At 54.3% G+C, this 15,357-nt stretch overlaps 2 protein-coding genes across 6 annotated transcripts in view; one reads left to right on the top strand and one right to left on the bottom strand.

Annotated features, from left to right (window-relative positions):
- The first annotated feature begins 356 nt into the window (after positions 1–356).
- Positions 357–3,557, top strand: Znf296 (zinc finger protein 296). Its single transcript, XM_031385584.1, has 3 exons — positions 357–700; positions 893–1,036; positions 2,565–3,557. The coding sequence occupies exons 1-3, from the start codon at positions 445–447 to the stop codon at positions 3,422–3,424; spliced, it is 1,260 nt and encodes a 419-aa protein (XP_031241444.1). The 5' UTR covers positions 357–444; the 3' UTR covers positions 3,425–3,557.
- A 388-nt stretch (positions 3,558–3,945) lies between these two features.
- Positions 3,946–15,357, bottom strand: part of Clasrp (CLK4 associating serine/arginine rich protein) — a 24,421-nt gene continuing 13,009 nt past the window's right edge. Inside the window, exons 6-21 of one of the 5 annotated variants that reach the window (XR_004122917.1) lie at positions 14,577–14,661; positions 13,600–13,748; positions 12,750–12,846; positions 11,175–11,253; positions 11,021–11,094; positions 10,348–10,389; positions 8,826–9,041; positions 8,465–8,734; positions 7,389–7,646; positions 7,057–7,100; positions 6,747–6,807; positions 6,557–6,615; positions 6,431–6,477; positions 4,822–4,904; positions 4,264–4,288; positions 3,946–4,063 (exon numbers count right to left, since the gene is read on the bottom strand). Coding sequence is in view for 3 of the 5 variants with exons in the window: in XM_031385581.1 (XP_031241441.1) it covers positions 4,021–4,063; positions 4,264–4,288; positions 4,822–4,928; positions 6,431–6,477; positions 6,557–6,615; positions 6,747–6,807; positions 7,061–7,100; positions 7,389–7,646; positions 8,465–8,734; positions 8,826–9,041; positions 10,348–10,389; positions 11,021–11,094; positions 11,175–11,253; positions 12,750–12,846; positions 13,600–13,748; positions 14,577–14,661 (1,652 nt within the window). In the remaining 2 variants the exon portion in view is untranslated. Of the gene's footprint in view, positions 4,064–4,263; positions 4,289–4,821; positions 4,929–6,430; positions 6,478–6,556; positions 6,616–6,746; positions 6,808–7,056; positions 7,101–7,388; positions 7,647–8,464; positions 8,735–8,825; positions 9,042–10,347; positions 10,390–11,020; positions 11,095–11,174; positions 11,254–12,749; positions 12,847–13,599; positions 13,749–14,576; positions 14,662–15,357 lie in introns of those variants that run through there. The other 4 variants (XM_031385583.1, XM_031385582.1, XM_031385581.1 and 1 more) reach the window with 4 other exon arrangements.

Here is a 15,357-nt window from a genome sequence, read left to right on the forward strand (position 1 = left end):
CATCCGTTACATAGCTAGTTCGGACTTAAAAGACAAAAAAGAAAGAAAAAGGTTTAAAGTGAAATTTTCTTAGTATACGTCCCCTTTAGTGAGAGATGTCCACCACTTCTTGCTTGGGGCGTGAGGCACGGCATCCCGAGCCTCAGGTATCCCCAGCGCCGGGTGGTGGGGCGAGGAGGGGGGCATTGGGAACAGCTTTTGTCACCCTCCCCGGTGAAAATAAGCCCAGTGGAGGAGGGCACGATTTGCGAACTGGTCCCCGGGCAGCGGACTGGGCGGGGAAGGTCGAGTTTGACCGCCGCGACTGGCCCTGCAAAGACCCCGCCCCAATGGGCGGAGACAAGGATCAGCACGTGTAAAAAGTTCGGCGCCGGTCGCCCATAGCCACTCACTCACCTGAGCGCTGGCCGTCGCGCGCACTGCCTGGGTCTGCGCTCTCGCCCTATGTCCCGCCGCAAGGCCGGCCGCGTGCCTTGCCGCTTAGATCCGGAGCCGGACGCCGACGTGGAGATGCCCGACCTTGTCATAGATGTAAAGCCGGACCGCAACCTGGGGTCCTCGGCGCAGCTGCCCTGGTTCGCGAGGGACAAGCCCACGTCCGGGGTCTTCGGTATGGAGCATCAACTCCAAACCGCCTCGTACCCCCTCGGCGCGCCCACCACGTGTGCCCCGCGGATGCCTTTGAGTTCTAAGTCTTCCGGTGAGTTCCTAGCGCTCGCCCCTGCTTGCATCGGGACCTTCGGGTGGGTGCCTCTCCCCTGGGGATGGCCCCGGGACCAGCCTAGCTTCCCCAGCCCTCCCCTCTGACCTCTGGGTTTCCCCTCTCCACCTTGGAGCCCTCACCCGGAGCCGGGCTCCACCCCACCGCTCACCACCCGCTTCCTCCCTGCAGACCGCCACCACTGGACCGACATGCACCCAGATCTGTTGACCTGCGGCCGCTGCAGGAAGATCTTCCCATTAGGGGCCATCATCGCTTTCATGGATCACAAAAAACAAGGCTGTCAGCTTCTCCAAGTCTCCGACCCCATCTCAGGTAAGTAATTCAGAGTACAGTGCACTCCTGATCCAGGGTTGGGCTTCCTGCCCTGCGCAGGAGCTAAGGTGGACGGATGGAGCACCAATCATTACTTCCCCTTTCTCCTTGCTCCCCTTAGGGTAGAACCTAGGCGTGGCCTGGTCTTGCTTGTCCCAGGGCAGGGACTAGAGATGGGGTGGGAGCTGGGCATCGGAGGAAGGCCACCCACAAGGTGTGGCCAGCCCACCACGGGGTTTTGCCGTACACCCCTAATTTAGTTTCACTTCCTTTCCCGTGGACAGAAATAACTGACCAGGTGGCTGGACCGGGGTTGGCAGTAGGGACCCAGTGGAGGATGGGGACAGTGGCCTGGGAAGCCAAATGGAGGGTACTACACCTACTGTGTTTTGATCCTTCTCATTGAGGTTCAGACAGTTCTGAACCAAGGAAGGGGCATCAGGCTTGTTCCCCTTGCTGGGATCTCCCAGCTGAGTGAGTGTTGGGAGGAATTAAAACTCTGCGCGGTGCTTGGTCCGTCGAGGGCGCTCTTGTTGGTTGTGAGATTTTAAGACTTGATCCGAACTTGAATTTCCAGCCCCCCAGTGCGGTGCCCAGGTGGAACTTGGGAAATGTAATTAAATTTGGAGCTGTGCCAGGGAGGGTCTGTAATCCAATCAGCTTTGGTTAACGTTGGGGCTAAGATGGGTTCATCTGAATAGCAATACTCGGTGGGCACTTGGTGTGGGTCACTGGGTTAGACAGGGTCTCATACTAGCCTAAGCAGCTGGTATTAGTTATTACAGGCCTGGATAGCTGTGTGTGCTTTGAGACTGGGCTTCTACATGGCCCTGAGGCGCCTAGAACTCTTTAAGTAGACCAGGCTGGCCTCCCAACTCCCAAAGATCTGCTTGTCTCTGCCTCCCAAGAGCTGGGATTAAAGGCGTGTGCCACCACCTCTGGTTTAGCTCTATTTTGATATCTAAAGCAACTTCGTTTGAGGCCTTACAGGGACCAAAGCTCTCAGCTGTCCCCTCTTTGAGGTCACAACCCTGGTAGGGGCCCCTCAGATTCCCATACTCTAGCAATTTAGGAAACAGGCAGAGAGGATGGGTCTAGTCCAAGGTTACATAGCTAGGGAGGAAAAGCCTTGAGTTTGAGTCTCTGCTTAGCTTTGGCCTGTTAACATAAAGGCCACCCCATCCAGGACTGTCTGGGATTGGGTAGGTCTGTTAAGTGCCCTGTAGACACTTCTAGACACTGTGGGTCTAGAAAAACATCAAATTTGGAATCCAGACACCAGCCCACCTCCTCCAGTAAGTGGTGTTTCTGTGCCTGAGCCCCAGCTCTGAGTCTTCATACTAAGATTTGCTTTTTGAGCCTCTGTCCCTGCTTCTCCAATGCCTTGGTGGCCCCCCTCTACCAGGAACAGCAAAACCTGTTTACACTTCAGGAGGTTCCCTGAGGGCAGCATCTTTGTCATGCAGAATCCCATTGGGGTGGTACTGTTGGCTTAACAGTGGTTCCCTGCCCTTTCTTCCCCTTCCAGAATCCAAAGAACTGAAGGCTCTGAGCTGCCTCCAATGTGGCAGACAGTACCCGAGTGCTTGGAAGTTGCTGTGCCATGCCCAGTGGGACCATGGGCTATGCATCTACCAGACAGAACAATTGCTGACCCCAGAGGCTCCTCTGCTGACCCCAGAGGCTCCACTGCTGGGCCTGGCTGAGGTGGCTGCAGCCATGTCAGCAGTGGCAGTGGTAGGGCCAGTTAAGGACAAGCCCCCTCCAGTGAGAAGTGCTGCCCGGCGGAGCCCCACCTGCGATTTGTGTAACAAGACCCTCAGCTCTTTCAGCAACCTCAAGGTCCATATGCGTTCCCACACTGGTGAGCGGCCCTACTCCTGTGACCAGTGTTCCTATTCCTGTGCTCAGAGCAGCAAGCTGAACAGACACAAGAAGATCCATCGGCAGCCAACAACTGGGAGGACCCATCGGCAGCCAACAGCTGGGAGGACCCATCGGCAGCCAACAGCTGGGAGGAGACCCTCCACTTCCACCAGTAACTGGGGATTCTCCCCAGCAGCCCCTCCAGAACCAGCTGCCTATGCAGCTGCTCCAGCCAGCATGCTACCATGCCAGAATGTGGAGAAGGCTGGAGCTGCAGCCACAGCAGGAGTCCAGGAACCTGGGGCCCCTGGCAGCGGAGCTCAAGGGGGTTCAGGTTTTGTTGGCTGGGAAGCCACTGTCAAAGTAGAGAGGACTGACCCTGTAAAGACAACACCTAGGAAGAGCAATGGGCCTGGGGGCGAAGTCCTTCACCAACAGCAGCAACACTGGCGAGTGACCAGTGTCCCTGTGCTTGTGCCTGGGCACAAGCAGCAAGCTCAACTGTCTGGTAAAACTGTATAAGTGCCTGCACTGCTTTGTGCCCTGTGACAGAAGCACCCGGTGATGGCCTGAGACCTGTTCTGTAGAGGTGTCACTTCAAGTAGAAATGGGCAGGCACTTAAGTCTTTCCTCTGTGAATAAACCATCTCCTACTTATTCTTGTGCCTGGACTTTCTTGGGGTGTCTGAGGTGGGAGGTTCCCCCTCCATAGTGTGGACAGCTGGACAGACCGGTTTGGAGTGGGGGGTAAGTGCCTTGGGCACTGGAGGACTGGCACAGAAAGCCGTGCTCCCGGTTCTTGGTGTGGGTGAGGCCAGGGGCAGGGAGAGGCCTGGACCTGTCACCAGAGGCTCCTGGGTGCAGTCCAGTCCTAGCCCGTCAGCCGCTGGCCCTGTCCACACATGCCACAGTCTGGGCCCTTGACTGGATTGGCCCCTTCCTCCTGCCCCTGCAGGCCTCACCACACCCTGCAGGCCACAGCACCTGCAGGGGTTTCCAGCTGCATCTAGCCTGGGAGTTCTAAATTAGAGGACGGCGTGTGGTGAGGTCCATTAAATAATGTGAGCTTTTATTTCACTACAGTTCTGCAGCAGAACAGCCCCAACTCAGTCTTCTGCCTAATGTCTGTAATGGGGGCTTCGGGACCTGGACCTCGAGCGCCTGCAGAGAAATGGAAGACTTGAGGTTGGGATTGCTGGGAGCCTCCTTCACATGCACCAACATGCCTGGAGACTGGAGTATGGAGGGAGTGTGGAGTGCCTTCTCTAGGGAACAAGTACAACCCCACCAAATGAAGGGACATGGGGGACTTCTTAGAAGACTTGGAGGGTCACCCATGGTGACTGGGCCAGCAGCCTCACCTTCGGGAAGAACTGTACTCCCGACCTGAAAAGAAAAGGAGGGTGATGTGATACCAGCCAGCCTCTGATGGGCCATCTTGGTGCCTCACCTTTGCCAGGCCATCACTGTGCCAGGATCAAGCCCCTCCCCCCACATTCTTAGCACTAAAGGGACAGATGCACGGTGTGTGCTTCAAGCAGTGTCTTAACTATGTAGACCAGACTTGGCCTCAAACTCAAGAGATCCTTCCTAGGGGATACACTGCAACATCTGGCTGTCTAGGACTTATGGAGTCTCTCTGTGTAATATAGGCTGTTCCCAAATACCAAATCAAGCCACCCTCCTACCTCAGACTCTACAGTGCTGGCCTCTGGCTGGGGCCTGGGGCTTTGCAGTCAAGGCTGACCCTGAGTTTGGTGATCACTGTCTACCCAAGTTGCTGATTGTCAAGTTACAAATGAAGTTTTTATTTGAAGCAGAAGTGCTTCTGAGGTCCCACTCAGAGGTAAGCTCCCCACAATATCCAGCTGCTTTCTAAGGGTCTCCTGACCCTGGTTACTGCAGGGGGGGGCACTCACTGTATCTTGGGGAGGGCGAGCGGCTCTGGCGGCTATACTGGCGTTCCCATTCTTCTCTCTCCTTTTCTCTCCGCTCTCGCTCCCTGCAAGGGGAGAGGGGAGGCAACCAACAGGGAGGGGTGAGCACCTGCTGGGCTGTACAGCCTCTCTATCTAGACCAGGAAAGCCAGACCTATTTAGAGGACTGGCCAACTGTCTTCCCACAGCCAAGTCTGGGAATCCTTGCAACCTTGTCTGCGCCCTGCTCTCCCAGGGGGCCTGTGAGAAGGACCATGATCCTATCCAGAGAATAGTGGAGCAAAAAAATTAAAGTTCAGACAAGGATGTAGTAAAGTGAGATGGCAGACAATGCCAGAAACCAATATGACCAACAAACAGAAGCCAAATTTAGTCCCTGGTGATTCTTCTAGAGTCCTGTCTTTGAGAAGATGGTCGGTGTAGCTAGGATTGGTCTTGAACTCATGACCCTCCTGTGGAATTGTAAAAGGCATGAAAACACTATGCCTGTCCTGTCCTGTCCTCTTCCTCCACCCGACAGCTATGTCTGACATTCAATAAAGAGCAAGCCACAACACAATGACATGTGACAGCTCAGAGTAAGCCCTGTGCCGAAGTTCTGCCCTCAGTCCTACACTGGAAGCAGAGTCCTGCTACCTAAAAGTTATCCCCCCGGCCTCCACACACATGCACGTGCACTGGTTGGCTGGCACACTCTCCCTCCCTCTCACACCAAGATAGATTCCATGCCTGTAATCCCAGCACTTGGGAAGATGAAGCAGGATTGCTATGAAATCAAAGATAATCTGGGCTACAGAGTGAGTTACAGGCTACCTAGATCTACACTGTGAAACACTTATCTCAAAAAAAAGAAAAAAAAAAGGCAAATTATATATATTGTAAAGAAATGACAAGCAGGAGCTGGCCTAGGCAGCAGGCCCTCCCATAGTTGGTGGCATGGCTTACCACAGAGATCAGAGACATCCCCACTTGAACAGTGGAAGACAACTGAGCTACCTCAAGAAAGCAAAATGTTTGTTCCTCCACTATAACAAAGCAGAAAGAACTGACAGGAACAGGCCCCATCCCTGACTGGCTACCCTCTTTGCCAATACACAGTGCAACAGCCCAGGCTCTGCCAAAGAGTCCTGGCCAACTGAGGTCTTCAGGTAGCAATCCTAGCTGCCTAGTTTGGTGGACACTGAGGGGGTGACCCACCCCAGAGCCACCTGATCAGAGACTTAAGATAGCTGAAACTAAACCCCAAGCCTATGATCTGGACCCAGGCTCTAACTACTGCCCAACATAGAGTGGAGGAAGAGAAAGAAGAGAAGAGGGAAAAGCTGTTGGGCCAAGAGACCCACCACAGGCAGTCTTACTTCACCACTTGTTAGGCATCAAATGCCAAGGACACAGTTACCAGGCATGGGGAGGCCAGGAAGTTTTAGTATACTGCTCAGACATGAGGTTAGAAGGTGAAAGGCCTAGGGCATCTGGAGAACAGGCTCCCAGAGGGAAGAGGACAGCAATGGCAATGGGCTTCAGGACCAATGAAAGGAGCCAGAGGGCTCCAACAACAGGAGGCTGGGTCCACCACAGGTCGGGGCCTTACTTCATTCGGATCTTTCGGGCCATGGCTCGAAGTTCATCCTCTCGCTCCTGCAGCAGAAACAGCTGTGAGGGGTGGCCCAGCCCCCCACTCCACCTGTGTGCCCTGCCCATCTGAGCACAGCCCGACCTGCCGCTCATGCTCCTGCTGGATCATCTTCTCTTGAGCTGCCTTCTTATCCGCCTTGACTGTAGAGGGAAGGTGTGAGATTGAGGGATGTGTTCACAGTACCCATGCCAATCTGACCTGCTGAGGGAGGCTCAAGTGGGGGTCAGCCCATTCTTCCCACAGCACTACCTGGACCGGAGGCAGGACTTACACTGGCGGTTCAGAGCCTTCTGCATCCGCAGCTTCAGCCTCTCCTGTGGGGTTAGCTTGGGCTAGGGGAGAAGGGGCGGGAGAGGCGTGGGTGCCCAGAGCTCACCCAGCCCACCTCAGCCAAGAGCCTGGGACTTGGGGGCCAGCTGGAGCCCCGTGGGAGGCAGGGATGGGACTTAGTTTGCCTGGGTAGCCCTTCCCCAGTCCCTGGGCTGGCTCTCCCCTCCCCCTGGGCCCCCTGCAGGCCCGCCGGGCCCAGCTCTGGACACTGCTGCTGACAGGAATTAGACGGGCGAGTTCCAAATTCTTACTGACTTTGGCAGCTCCTGTCTCTTTACCAGCGGCAGGTTCGGTCCTGGGTTTTGAGAGAAAATGGCAATGCCAGTCTTACCATAGGCCTCGGGCCTGCTATCTCAGCCATGGAGTCCAGATTCCTCAGGATATGTTCCTGACCCCCAGAACCTAGGCAGGATCACATCCTTCTCTCTCTGACAGCTTACTCAAGCCAAGGCCATGATAGTACTGACCCTACCCTGCAGTGCACACACCTCCCAGAACAGCCAGGGTGCTGTCACATAAACAAAATAAACTCAAAATAAACTGAGTGGGGGCTCCCTCAGCACCAGCCAGGCCCCTAACTCACTTTTTCAGCTTCTCGCCCACAGCAGGGGACGCTGCCGGCCTGGTCAGCTTCTCCCTTGGGGGCGATGGCGAGTGACTCTGGCTCTGGCTGTGGCTATGGCTGCGGCTTCTGCTCCGGCTCTGGCTTCGGCTTCCACTACGGGTCAGACTGCGGCTTCGGGAAGGGCTGAGGGACCAGCTGCTGCGGCTATGACTGCTGCTATGGTGCCTGGGGCCACGGGCACCCCTCTTGTAGCGGTCACCTGAACGGGAGCGGCTCCTAGGTGGAGCAGAGGTGGAGGGCTGTGAGGCTCCAGGGACCTACAGGAAGTCACCCCAATTCCCAAATCCATAGGCCTCCTGCAGGGTACAGCACTTCTCCCATGTACTTCCCTCAGAATGCCCCAGCTGCTCCCTGAATCCATGAATCTGTGGGACGCACTTCTCTCCCTCAGGGCATTCATTTTCCTCCATACCTCTGGTGCTCCCTATCCTACTTGTAGATTGGTAAATCTATAAGTTCTGCGTAGTTGCACAGCTCCACGGTTTCCCTGCTTGGAGTACTAGTAGTACTCTCAAGAGCAGTTACACCCAGGCTGGCATTCAATTTGTGATAGGCCCCACCCTGCAGCCAGTGGTCATGCTATAGGGAAGACCCAGAAGCCAGTTTCCAAGCACATAATCAATCTCCCTAGGCTGACTAGTACTTGTCATCAGTACTAAGTGTATACTCAGCCTGGTAACATGTACGTTCAACCTCCTTAGAGCAACAGAAAGATAAGGGTTCCCCTGGCAGTTAATGACTGGCGTCTTGTCTGTTCTACAGGTGAAGAAAGTCCAGCTCTGTCACTAAGCCTGGCCCTATCCAAACTTTCCACTGCTGCTTTCCCCAAACAAACTTAAGAACAGCCACAGCCCAAGATCCTCAGTCCCCCGCAAATCTGCCCTCTTCTTCAAAGACTGTTACCCCGCCCACGAGGCTCCCGTTCTGCTTCCAATCAGGTGCCTCCCAAGAGAAGAGGGGCTGGCCTGGTCAGTCCCCAGCCCGCCTCCCCAGTACCCACTCCTGCCCTAACGCAAACACTCTGGATCACAGACCTGCTCCTTCGGCGGGGCACGTACCCGCCACGCCGGGCTGGCGAACGTGAGTAGCGGTGTCCGTCGCGGGAACCGCCGTCTGAGTGCCGCCGTCCGTGGCTGCGGGATCGCGAATAGCGCCGGGAACGGGAGCGTGAGCGGGACCAGGAACGGGAGCGGGAGCGCGCGTGGCGGCCAGAACGGTAATACCCACGGCGGGAGCGCGAGCTGGAGCGTGAACTGGATCGGGAGCTGGAGGTCCTGGACGCGGAGGACGAAGAGGAGCGGCGGCTGCAGGAAAACAGGGTTTGTGAGCGACACTGCCCTAGAGGGCCCGTCCCTCCTCCGGCGGTCCGCAAGGGTGGGCACGAGCGTTACCGACCGGGCACTGGCATTACGGCCTGGAGCCGGGCCACCCGGTTGGGGAGGCGCAGGGGGCTTCCCTGGGGCAGCCCCGGATGCGGCGGCTGCAGCAGCTGCAGCAGCTGCCTCCTCGTCGCTGCCTCCAAAACTGGTGATGAAAGTGATTTTTTCTTCGCGGCCTGGGCTCGGGGAGCGAGAGCGGGAGCGGGACTCGGAACTTGATTCCGAAGGAGACCTGCAGCCCGAGGGTGGGCAAAAGGAAGGCAGCACTCAGAGCCCCAGCTGTACCATGGCCCTAGTGGGATGTGTGAGTTCAAGGCCAGCCTGGTATACATCCATAGCGAGGTCAAGAGCTACATAGAAAGACCTTGTTCCCCCCCCCCCCAAAAAAAATTACTAAATAAGTCTGTGGCTGGTGGGATAGCTCTGAAGGTAAAGGCTCTTGCCTGCAAGCCTGACAACCCCGGGTCAATCCCAGAATCCACGCGGTAGAATGAGAATTGACTAAGCTGTCCTTTTTTTACCTTCAGCTCTGTGGCACAAATTCACCAACACCACCCAGACTGATAAATGTAAGTTTTCACAAAAGAAAGTGGGCGGGGGTAGTGGGGGTGGTGGCACACACCCTTAATCCCAGCAATGAGAAGGCTAGGGCTGGCAGATCTGAGTTTGAGGCCAGCCTAGTCTACACTACATAGAGAGTTCCAGGACAGCCAGGGCTACATAAGAGTCCTTGTCTTGGGCTGGAGAGATGGCTCAGCAGTTAAGAGCACTGACTGCTCTTTCGGAGATCCTAAGTTCAAATCCCATCAACCACATGGTGGCTCACAACCGTCCTTAATGAGATCTGATGCCCTCTTCTGGTGTGTCTGAAGATAGCTACAGTGTACTTAAATGTAATAAATTAAAAAAAAAAAAAGTCCTTGTCTTAATAAACAACAACAAAGCAAAAACAAACAAAACAAAAATAGCTGGCTTCTGTGCTAGTAAAAAACGGAAAGCCTGGGTGTAGCTCAAAGAAGGCTTTCCCTATAAGCAAGAGACCCTGGGCTCCAGCCTAGAACAGTAGCAAAACACAGTGAGGGGCTTCCTGTTAACCAGGAGAGGAGGTCCTCTGCTAATTCCATCCCACAAAACACTGGGTCTAGTGGAACTCTCTTTAGGGAAAAGCAGGCCAACACAAAAGGCCTCTGCCCCTGGCCCACCAGGCCCCAACCCCTGGCCTTAGGAGAGATGGAGGCAAGTTAGATTGGACTGCCCTCTACAACCCAACACCCTGTGACAGCACCCTGGCCACTTGCATTTCTCACTAATTCTGGGAGTCTTGTGTTGAAGACACCCAATCTCCATGTCCCTTTATGTTCTACTTGATTGTATCACATGCCTGTATGTTACCATTGGAAGAAAAAGAGATTCTGAATTTTAAAAAAATTTTGGAAAAGTAAAACTGATATAGACCCAACCCATAGACCACAGGATGCCATCTGCCACAGGAGTGACCCAAAAACAATGACAGCTTATTCCAGGGCACTGACACTTACCGCTTATAGGGGTCATAGGTGGGGCTGTCTCGGCGGGCATAACTATAGAGAGAACAGGGAAGGTCAGGAGCGCTGAGACCAGTCTGGCTGGTGTGAACCTGGGCCTATCCCACCCTGAACCCCAGTGCTGCAGATTGTGCACCCTAGGGTGACATTGTCATGTGTGAAGGGCCTGTGGCCTGCAGCTAACCTCACACCACTGTCACTCCCAATGCTTCCTCAGACATTTACCCAGGGCTTCCAGATTCTTCTCCACTCATGTGCAACTGCTCTACCTAATCCTCTCTAAAGACGTCACTGTGGGAAGTGGTCTAGGCCTCTCTCCACTTTGCAATGGAGGAAACTGTAGCTTCAAGAAGGGAGCCACTTTATCTGGACCCTGTAGACCTGACACTAACCAACACAAGTGGGCTGTGATTGGGCCCTGAGTTCTGGCCCCAATTTCCCCAGCCATCCCCAGCAACCTCCCGTCCCATTCCCCAAGAGTCCCCAGTTCAGCAGGGTGACTGAGAAGTGGGGGCAGGTGGCCGAGGAAGGCATTCAAATGCCTCCAAGGCTACTCCTAGCTCTATAATTGTCGCCCCAGGTGTATCATTACTACTCTTTGCCAAGGCCAGGCTTCACTCTTGAGCCCCTGGCGGTTGAGGAAGGCTGCGCAGGGTAGAAATCCTACCTGGGAGGGCTGATCTTGCGGCCCCTCAGCCGCTTCTCCCGGAATTCTCTTCGCTGTCTCCGGGAACGACGGCCCTAGATGGGGAGTCCAGGATGTTGAGGAGTGTGCCCTCACTGGAGACACTCTTGCCCCCTGAACTCTACCCAGACCTCACCGAGTACATGGCTTTCTCCTCCTCCAGGGCCTTGGCATGTTTGATGGCCTCTGCTTCCTCCTTGTCTTTCCGTAGCATCCTGCAGAGGAAGTTAGAATCAGCATGAAGGATGTGCCCACAGGTCACAGAGTGGGCAGAGCCCTGGTAAAGGGGACCTGATGTTACGCCGCAGTCCCTGACTACTCTGTCCTTCCTCCCAGGCAGGTCTTTGTTGTACAGGCTAGTTGGTCTTGAACTCACTATATAATCCTAGTACCAAAGGATGTGTAGGCACGCACTACCCTACCCCGTCCTTTCCTTTCCTGCCCTTCCCTTTGATGGGGTCTTGTTCTGTCAGGCTAGCTTTGAACTCATCATCTTCTTGGTTTAGCCTCTAGATTGCAGAATCATAGGTATGTGCTACTACACCTAATTTCTCTGATCCATTCAATAGATTTTATTGAACACCTAAAAAAGCTGGTTTTAAATCTGTTTTCTGTATGCTTTGCCTGGGCGTATGTCTGTGCATCACATTTGTACCTGTTGCTCCTGGAGGTCAGAAGAGGGTGCAGGATGCCCTGGAACTGGTTGTGAGGCACCCTCTTTAGGTTCCCTCTGTGCTGGTTTAAAAGAGTTGGCACTCAGGGATGGAGAGATGGCTCAAAGGTTAAGGATACCTACTGTTCTTCCAGAGAACTTGAGTTCAGTTCTAAGCACCCACAGCTGATAGCTTACAACTGCCTGTAACTCCAGCTCCAGGGGATCCAGCGCCCTCTTCTGGCCTGCACATGATGCACAGAACTAACTATATATAGGCAAAACACCCAAACACATAGAACTCAGAACAAAACAAAAAAGGAGAACCCACAAGAAAACTTCAAAAGGTGCGTGTGGCTACTCCATGCCTGTAACTGTGAAAGGCAGAGACAGTGCCAGCCATCAGCATAGCTCCAGGTTTTCTCTTCAAAAAAAAAAAAAAAAAAAAATTGTTTTGGGCTGGGTGATGTTGGCAGCCCAACCCTTTAATTCATAAGGGCAAGCACTACAACAGCGGCTCTCAGCCGGTGGTCCTCACACCTTGGCAAACCTGTATCTCCAAAAATACTTACAATTCATAGCACCAGAAAGATTACTTATGAAGTAGCAATGAAAATAATGTTATGTTTGGGGTCGCTACAACATGATGAACTGTATTAAAGGGTTGCAGGGTTAGGAAGAACCATTGGGCTAGAGGGTTCTAGGATCAGACTAGGGCAGGGACCAGGAACTGATCCCTAGTTCCACACAAAAACGGTTTCTGGTGTTGGTGCCATTGATGTAAAGAAAGTGCGTGGTGTAGCATGACCAGATACAGATACAGGCAGTGGCAGAGGCTTGCTCATCATTGTCATATGAACGAGCGTATGGCTGACCACTAGAGGGTGCTGTCCCCAAGGAACTAGTAGCTTCCAGGTCACACTGTAGGACAAGACCTGTTTCTGCAGAAAGTAGGGCAACAAATTCATAGCTCACAGGCTAAGAACAGCTGTTGGTAGCAGGCATGTGATGAGAAGCCAGGGCAGGACAAGAGTATGGCGTGCCAGCCAGCACTCTCACCTGACAAAATCTCCGTCAGCCATGCCGTAAGTTGTGGCCTGCTTATTGAGATCAGCCACCTGCTCCTGGTTCAGCTCATCCACGTCCACCTCCACGTCTGCACCAAGAGAAAGGCTGTCAGGGACCCAAGCCCCAGGAGAAGGGGGGGAGGAGCACCCCAAGACGGGGCAGATCTGCCAGATGGAGCACCTTCAGGGAGGACGTTGCCATGCTGGCACAGCTCTGAGGACTAAGCTGGGGCCTGGCCAGCACAGCAGGGACCAGTGGGGGTGGGTGGACGAGTCTGTGAATGGAGTGCAGGAAAAAGAGGATGGGAGGTGGAAAAAGATGTAGGTGGGGTGGGCACCAGGGTGGCACATGGAGGAAGGGCAGGAAGGACTTGGGCTCTGCCTGGGGCTAAGTCCACATGTGCACCAGAAAGAGCAAGATGGGGGGGGGGGGGCAGTGCCAGTCGTCCTGCTGGGCACGCCTCCAGAGGGGAGGAGCTGACCATGGGGTACGAGTGATAGAGGCTGAAGGATGGGGGCAGCTCTAGGAACGGGAAAGTTGCTTTCCAGAGTAAAGCAAGGCCAACCCAGGTAGAAGAGGAAGGGCCAGCTCCTAGGTGGAAGAATCTTCTAGAACAGTGCCCAGAAACGGGGAGGAGTGGGGAGGGGGGGCACACAGGAGATAGGGGACAGGCAAGACAAGGGACAGGGAAGGCTGGAAATAGCAGGAGGCTGAGGCCCTGTAGCTGAGGGGGGTGGGAGGGGAAGCCTTGTGAGCACGGGTACCCCACAGAGGGTGAGGGGCGAGACACAAAACCGATGCCCGGGGACTGCAGGTGGGGAGGGCAGAGAGGGGACCCCACCGATGTCGGGGATGACCTCATCTTCATCCGAGTTGCTCTCCTCCTCTGCTGGTGATTCCTCCTCCTCTGGCTTCTCAGCCACCTTCTCTACCTCTGCCACAGTACTATCTTCATAGGTGTAGCCGATGGAAGCCTTCTTCTCTGCCAGCCTAGGAAAAGAGCCATGAGCCAGGGGAAACCCAGCAGGAGCAGGGACACAGGTAAGCCCCACAGTGGTTACATATCCACCTAAGCTGTTCCACTCTAGCCCACCCCACTATGATCTGGTCCTTCCCATTCCTGTCCTGGTACAGGGCCTCCTCTTCCAAGAAGTCCTCCTTGTTCACCTCTCCTGTTTAAGGCACTGTCCTGGACTGCCCAAACTTGCCCATGTTAGCCTACTCCTGTCAGGATGCAAGCCTGCCTGCCATAAGTCCCAATGAGTGTAGATCCCAGAGTCATCTTGGGCAAAGTGTACCTCAGCTCTGCTTTCAGGGGCCACATTGAGAGGCCACTGCTGACTTCAACTGTCAATATATCCTGCCTCATCCCAGCACCCTTATCCTGAAGCCAAGGCTGAGTGTCAACAAGCAGATCCTATAAGTGGTTGCTTCCAGATCTGAGCAGGGCTCTGACAACAGCACCCAGCCAGGCTGGCTTTTGAGATGGCTGGCAGCTGTGATGCCTCCAGGCCCTGCGGAGTGACGTCAGTGCTGTGGGGTTGCAAGCTCACTGTGTACTGGCACCAGAAGTGCATGACTCCCCGTTCCCCATGGTCCTTGAAGCTCCTGACTTAAGGCTGACTCCGAGGAGCTGCCTCTCCTCGGCCTTCCCACAGGACTCATACCTCCTATTCTGCAAGGTAGAAGCCACAAGCTTGGGCAGACACATCCACTGTTGCTGCCTTTCTCTCCGCATAAATGGAGGCAGCACCCACTGAGTGCTGAGAGGGTGGGAAGGCTAGCTCCCTGCCCCATCAGACCAGACCCTTGACTCACTTCTTCTTCTCATCCTCACTGGGTCTCTGCAGGCCTCCGTACAGCTCATCAATGTAGATCTGATACAAGCACTGTTCCTCAGAGACTGGCAAGGAGAGGCACAGGTCAGACCAGCTAGGCACATGTAGATGGAGTAGGACACAAAGACACAGGAGGGGGTAGGAAGGGGACAGCCAAGACAGTCACCTATCTCAAATCATTCTTCTGTCTGGGACCCAAGTGACCACAGTATATAACATCAGCCAGATGATCCACTCACACTGTGACCTGGCTCATGTAACCTTTGACCCCTGTGTCTCAGTTCCCTCTTCTGTAAAATGGGATCCCGGACAGAGTGAGTACTTTGGACCTAGGGGCCCCTACCACTGTCATGGAGCCTCTCTGGCCTCCAGAACCATAAGCGTGCCTATAAGTATTGGCTATCATCTAGCCTCCACTGGCTGCCATGTGGTCCTGTGGGCTAGTTTCTTTTGACGGAGTGTCTGATGATCCTGTTCTCCTACACCTCCAGCACCGTCTTCAGGAACTTCCCAGGGTACTAAGGCAGCCACAGTCTGCTCTCTCTCAGTCCTGCTTTGGGGCTCCTGTGAGTCCTTTCCCTTCCCTCTGCAGACTTCAGCTAAGCTTTCCTTCTTTGTAAAGAACAGGTGAGGAGATTAAACCTAAGCCAAACAAGTTCTCCACCATGGAACTATATCCCCAGCCCTCTTTTTTTGTTTTGTTTTGGTTTTTTGTTGTTGTTTGTTTTCTGTTTTTTTTTTTTTTTTTTTTTTTTTTTTTT

This window comes from Mastomys coucha, unplaced genomic scaffold, assembly GCF_008632895.1.
Source record: "Mastomys coucha isolate ucsf_1 unplaced genomic scaffold, UCSF_Mcou_1 pScaffold21, whole genome shotgun sequence".
NCBI classification, from domain to species: domain Eukaryota; kingdom Metazoa; phylum Chordata; class Mammalia; order Rodentia; family Muridae; genus Mastomys; species Mastomys coucha.

What these genes read in the sequence shown, in the direction of transcription:
- Znf296 (XM_031385584.1), top strand. Translation starts at nt 445, where the DNA reads ATGTCCCGCCGCAAGGCCGGCCGCGTGCCTTGCCGCTTAGATCCGGAG. An exon ending in TTTGAGTTCTAAGTCTTCCG is followed by an intron (nt 701 to 892) that starts GTGAGTTCCTAG and finishes TCCTCCCTGCAG; the next exon opens with ACCGCCACCACTGGACCGAC. An exon ending in AGTCTCCGACCCCATCTCAG is followed by an intron (nt 1,037 to 2,564) that starts GTAAGTAATTCA and finishes TTCCCCTTCCAG; the next exon opens with AATCCAAAGAACTGAAGGCT.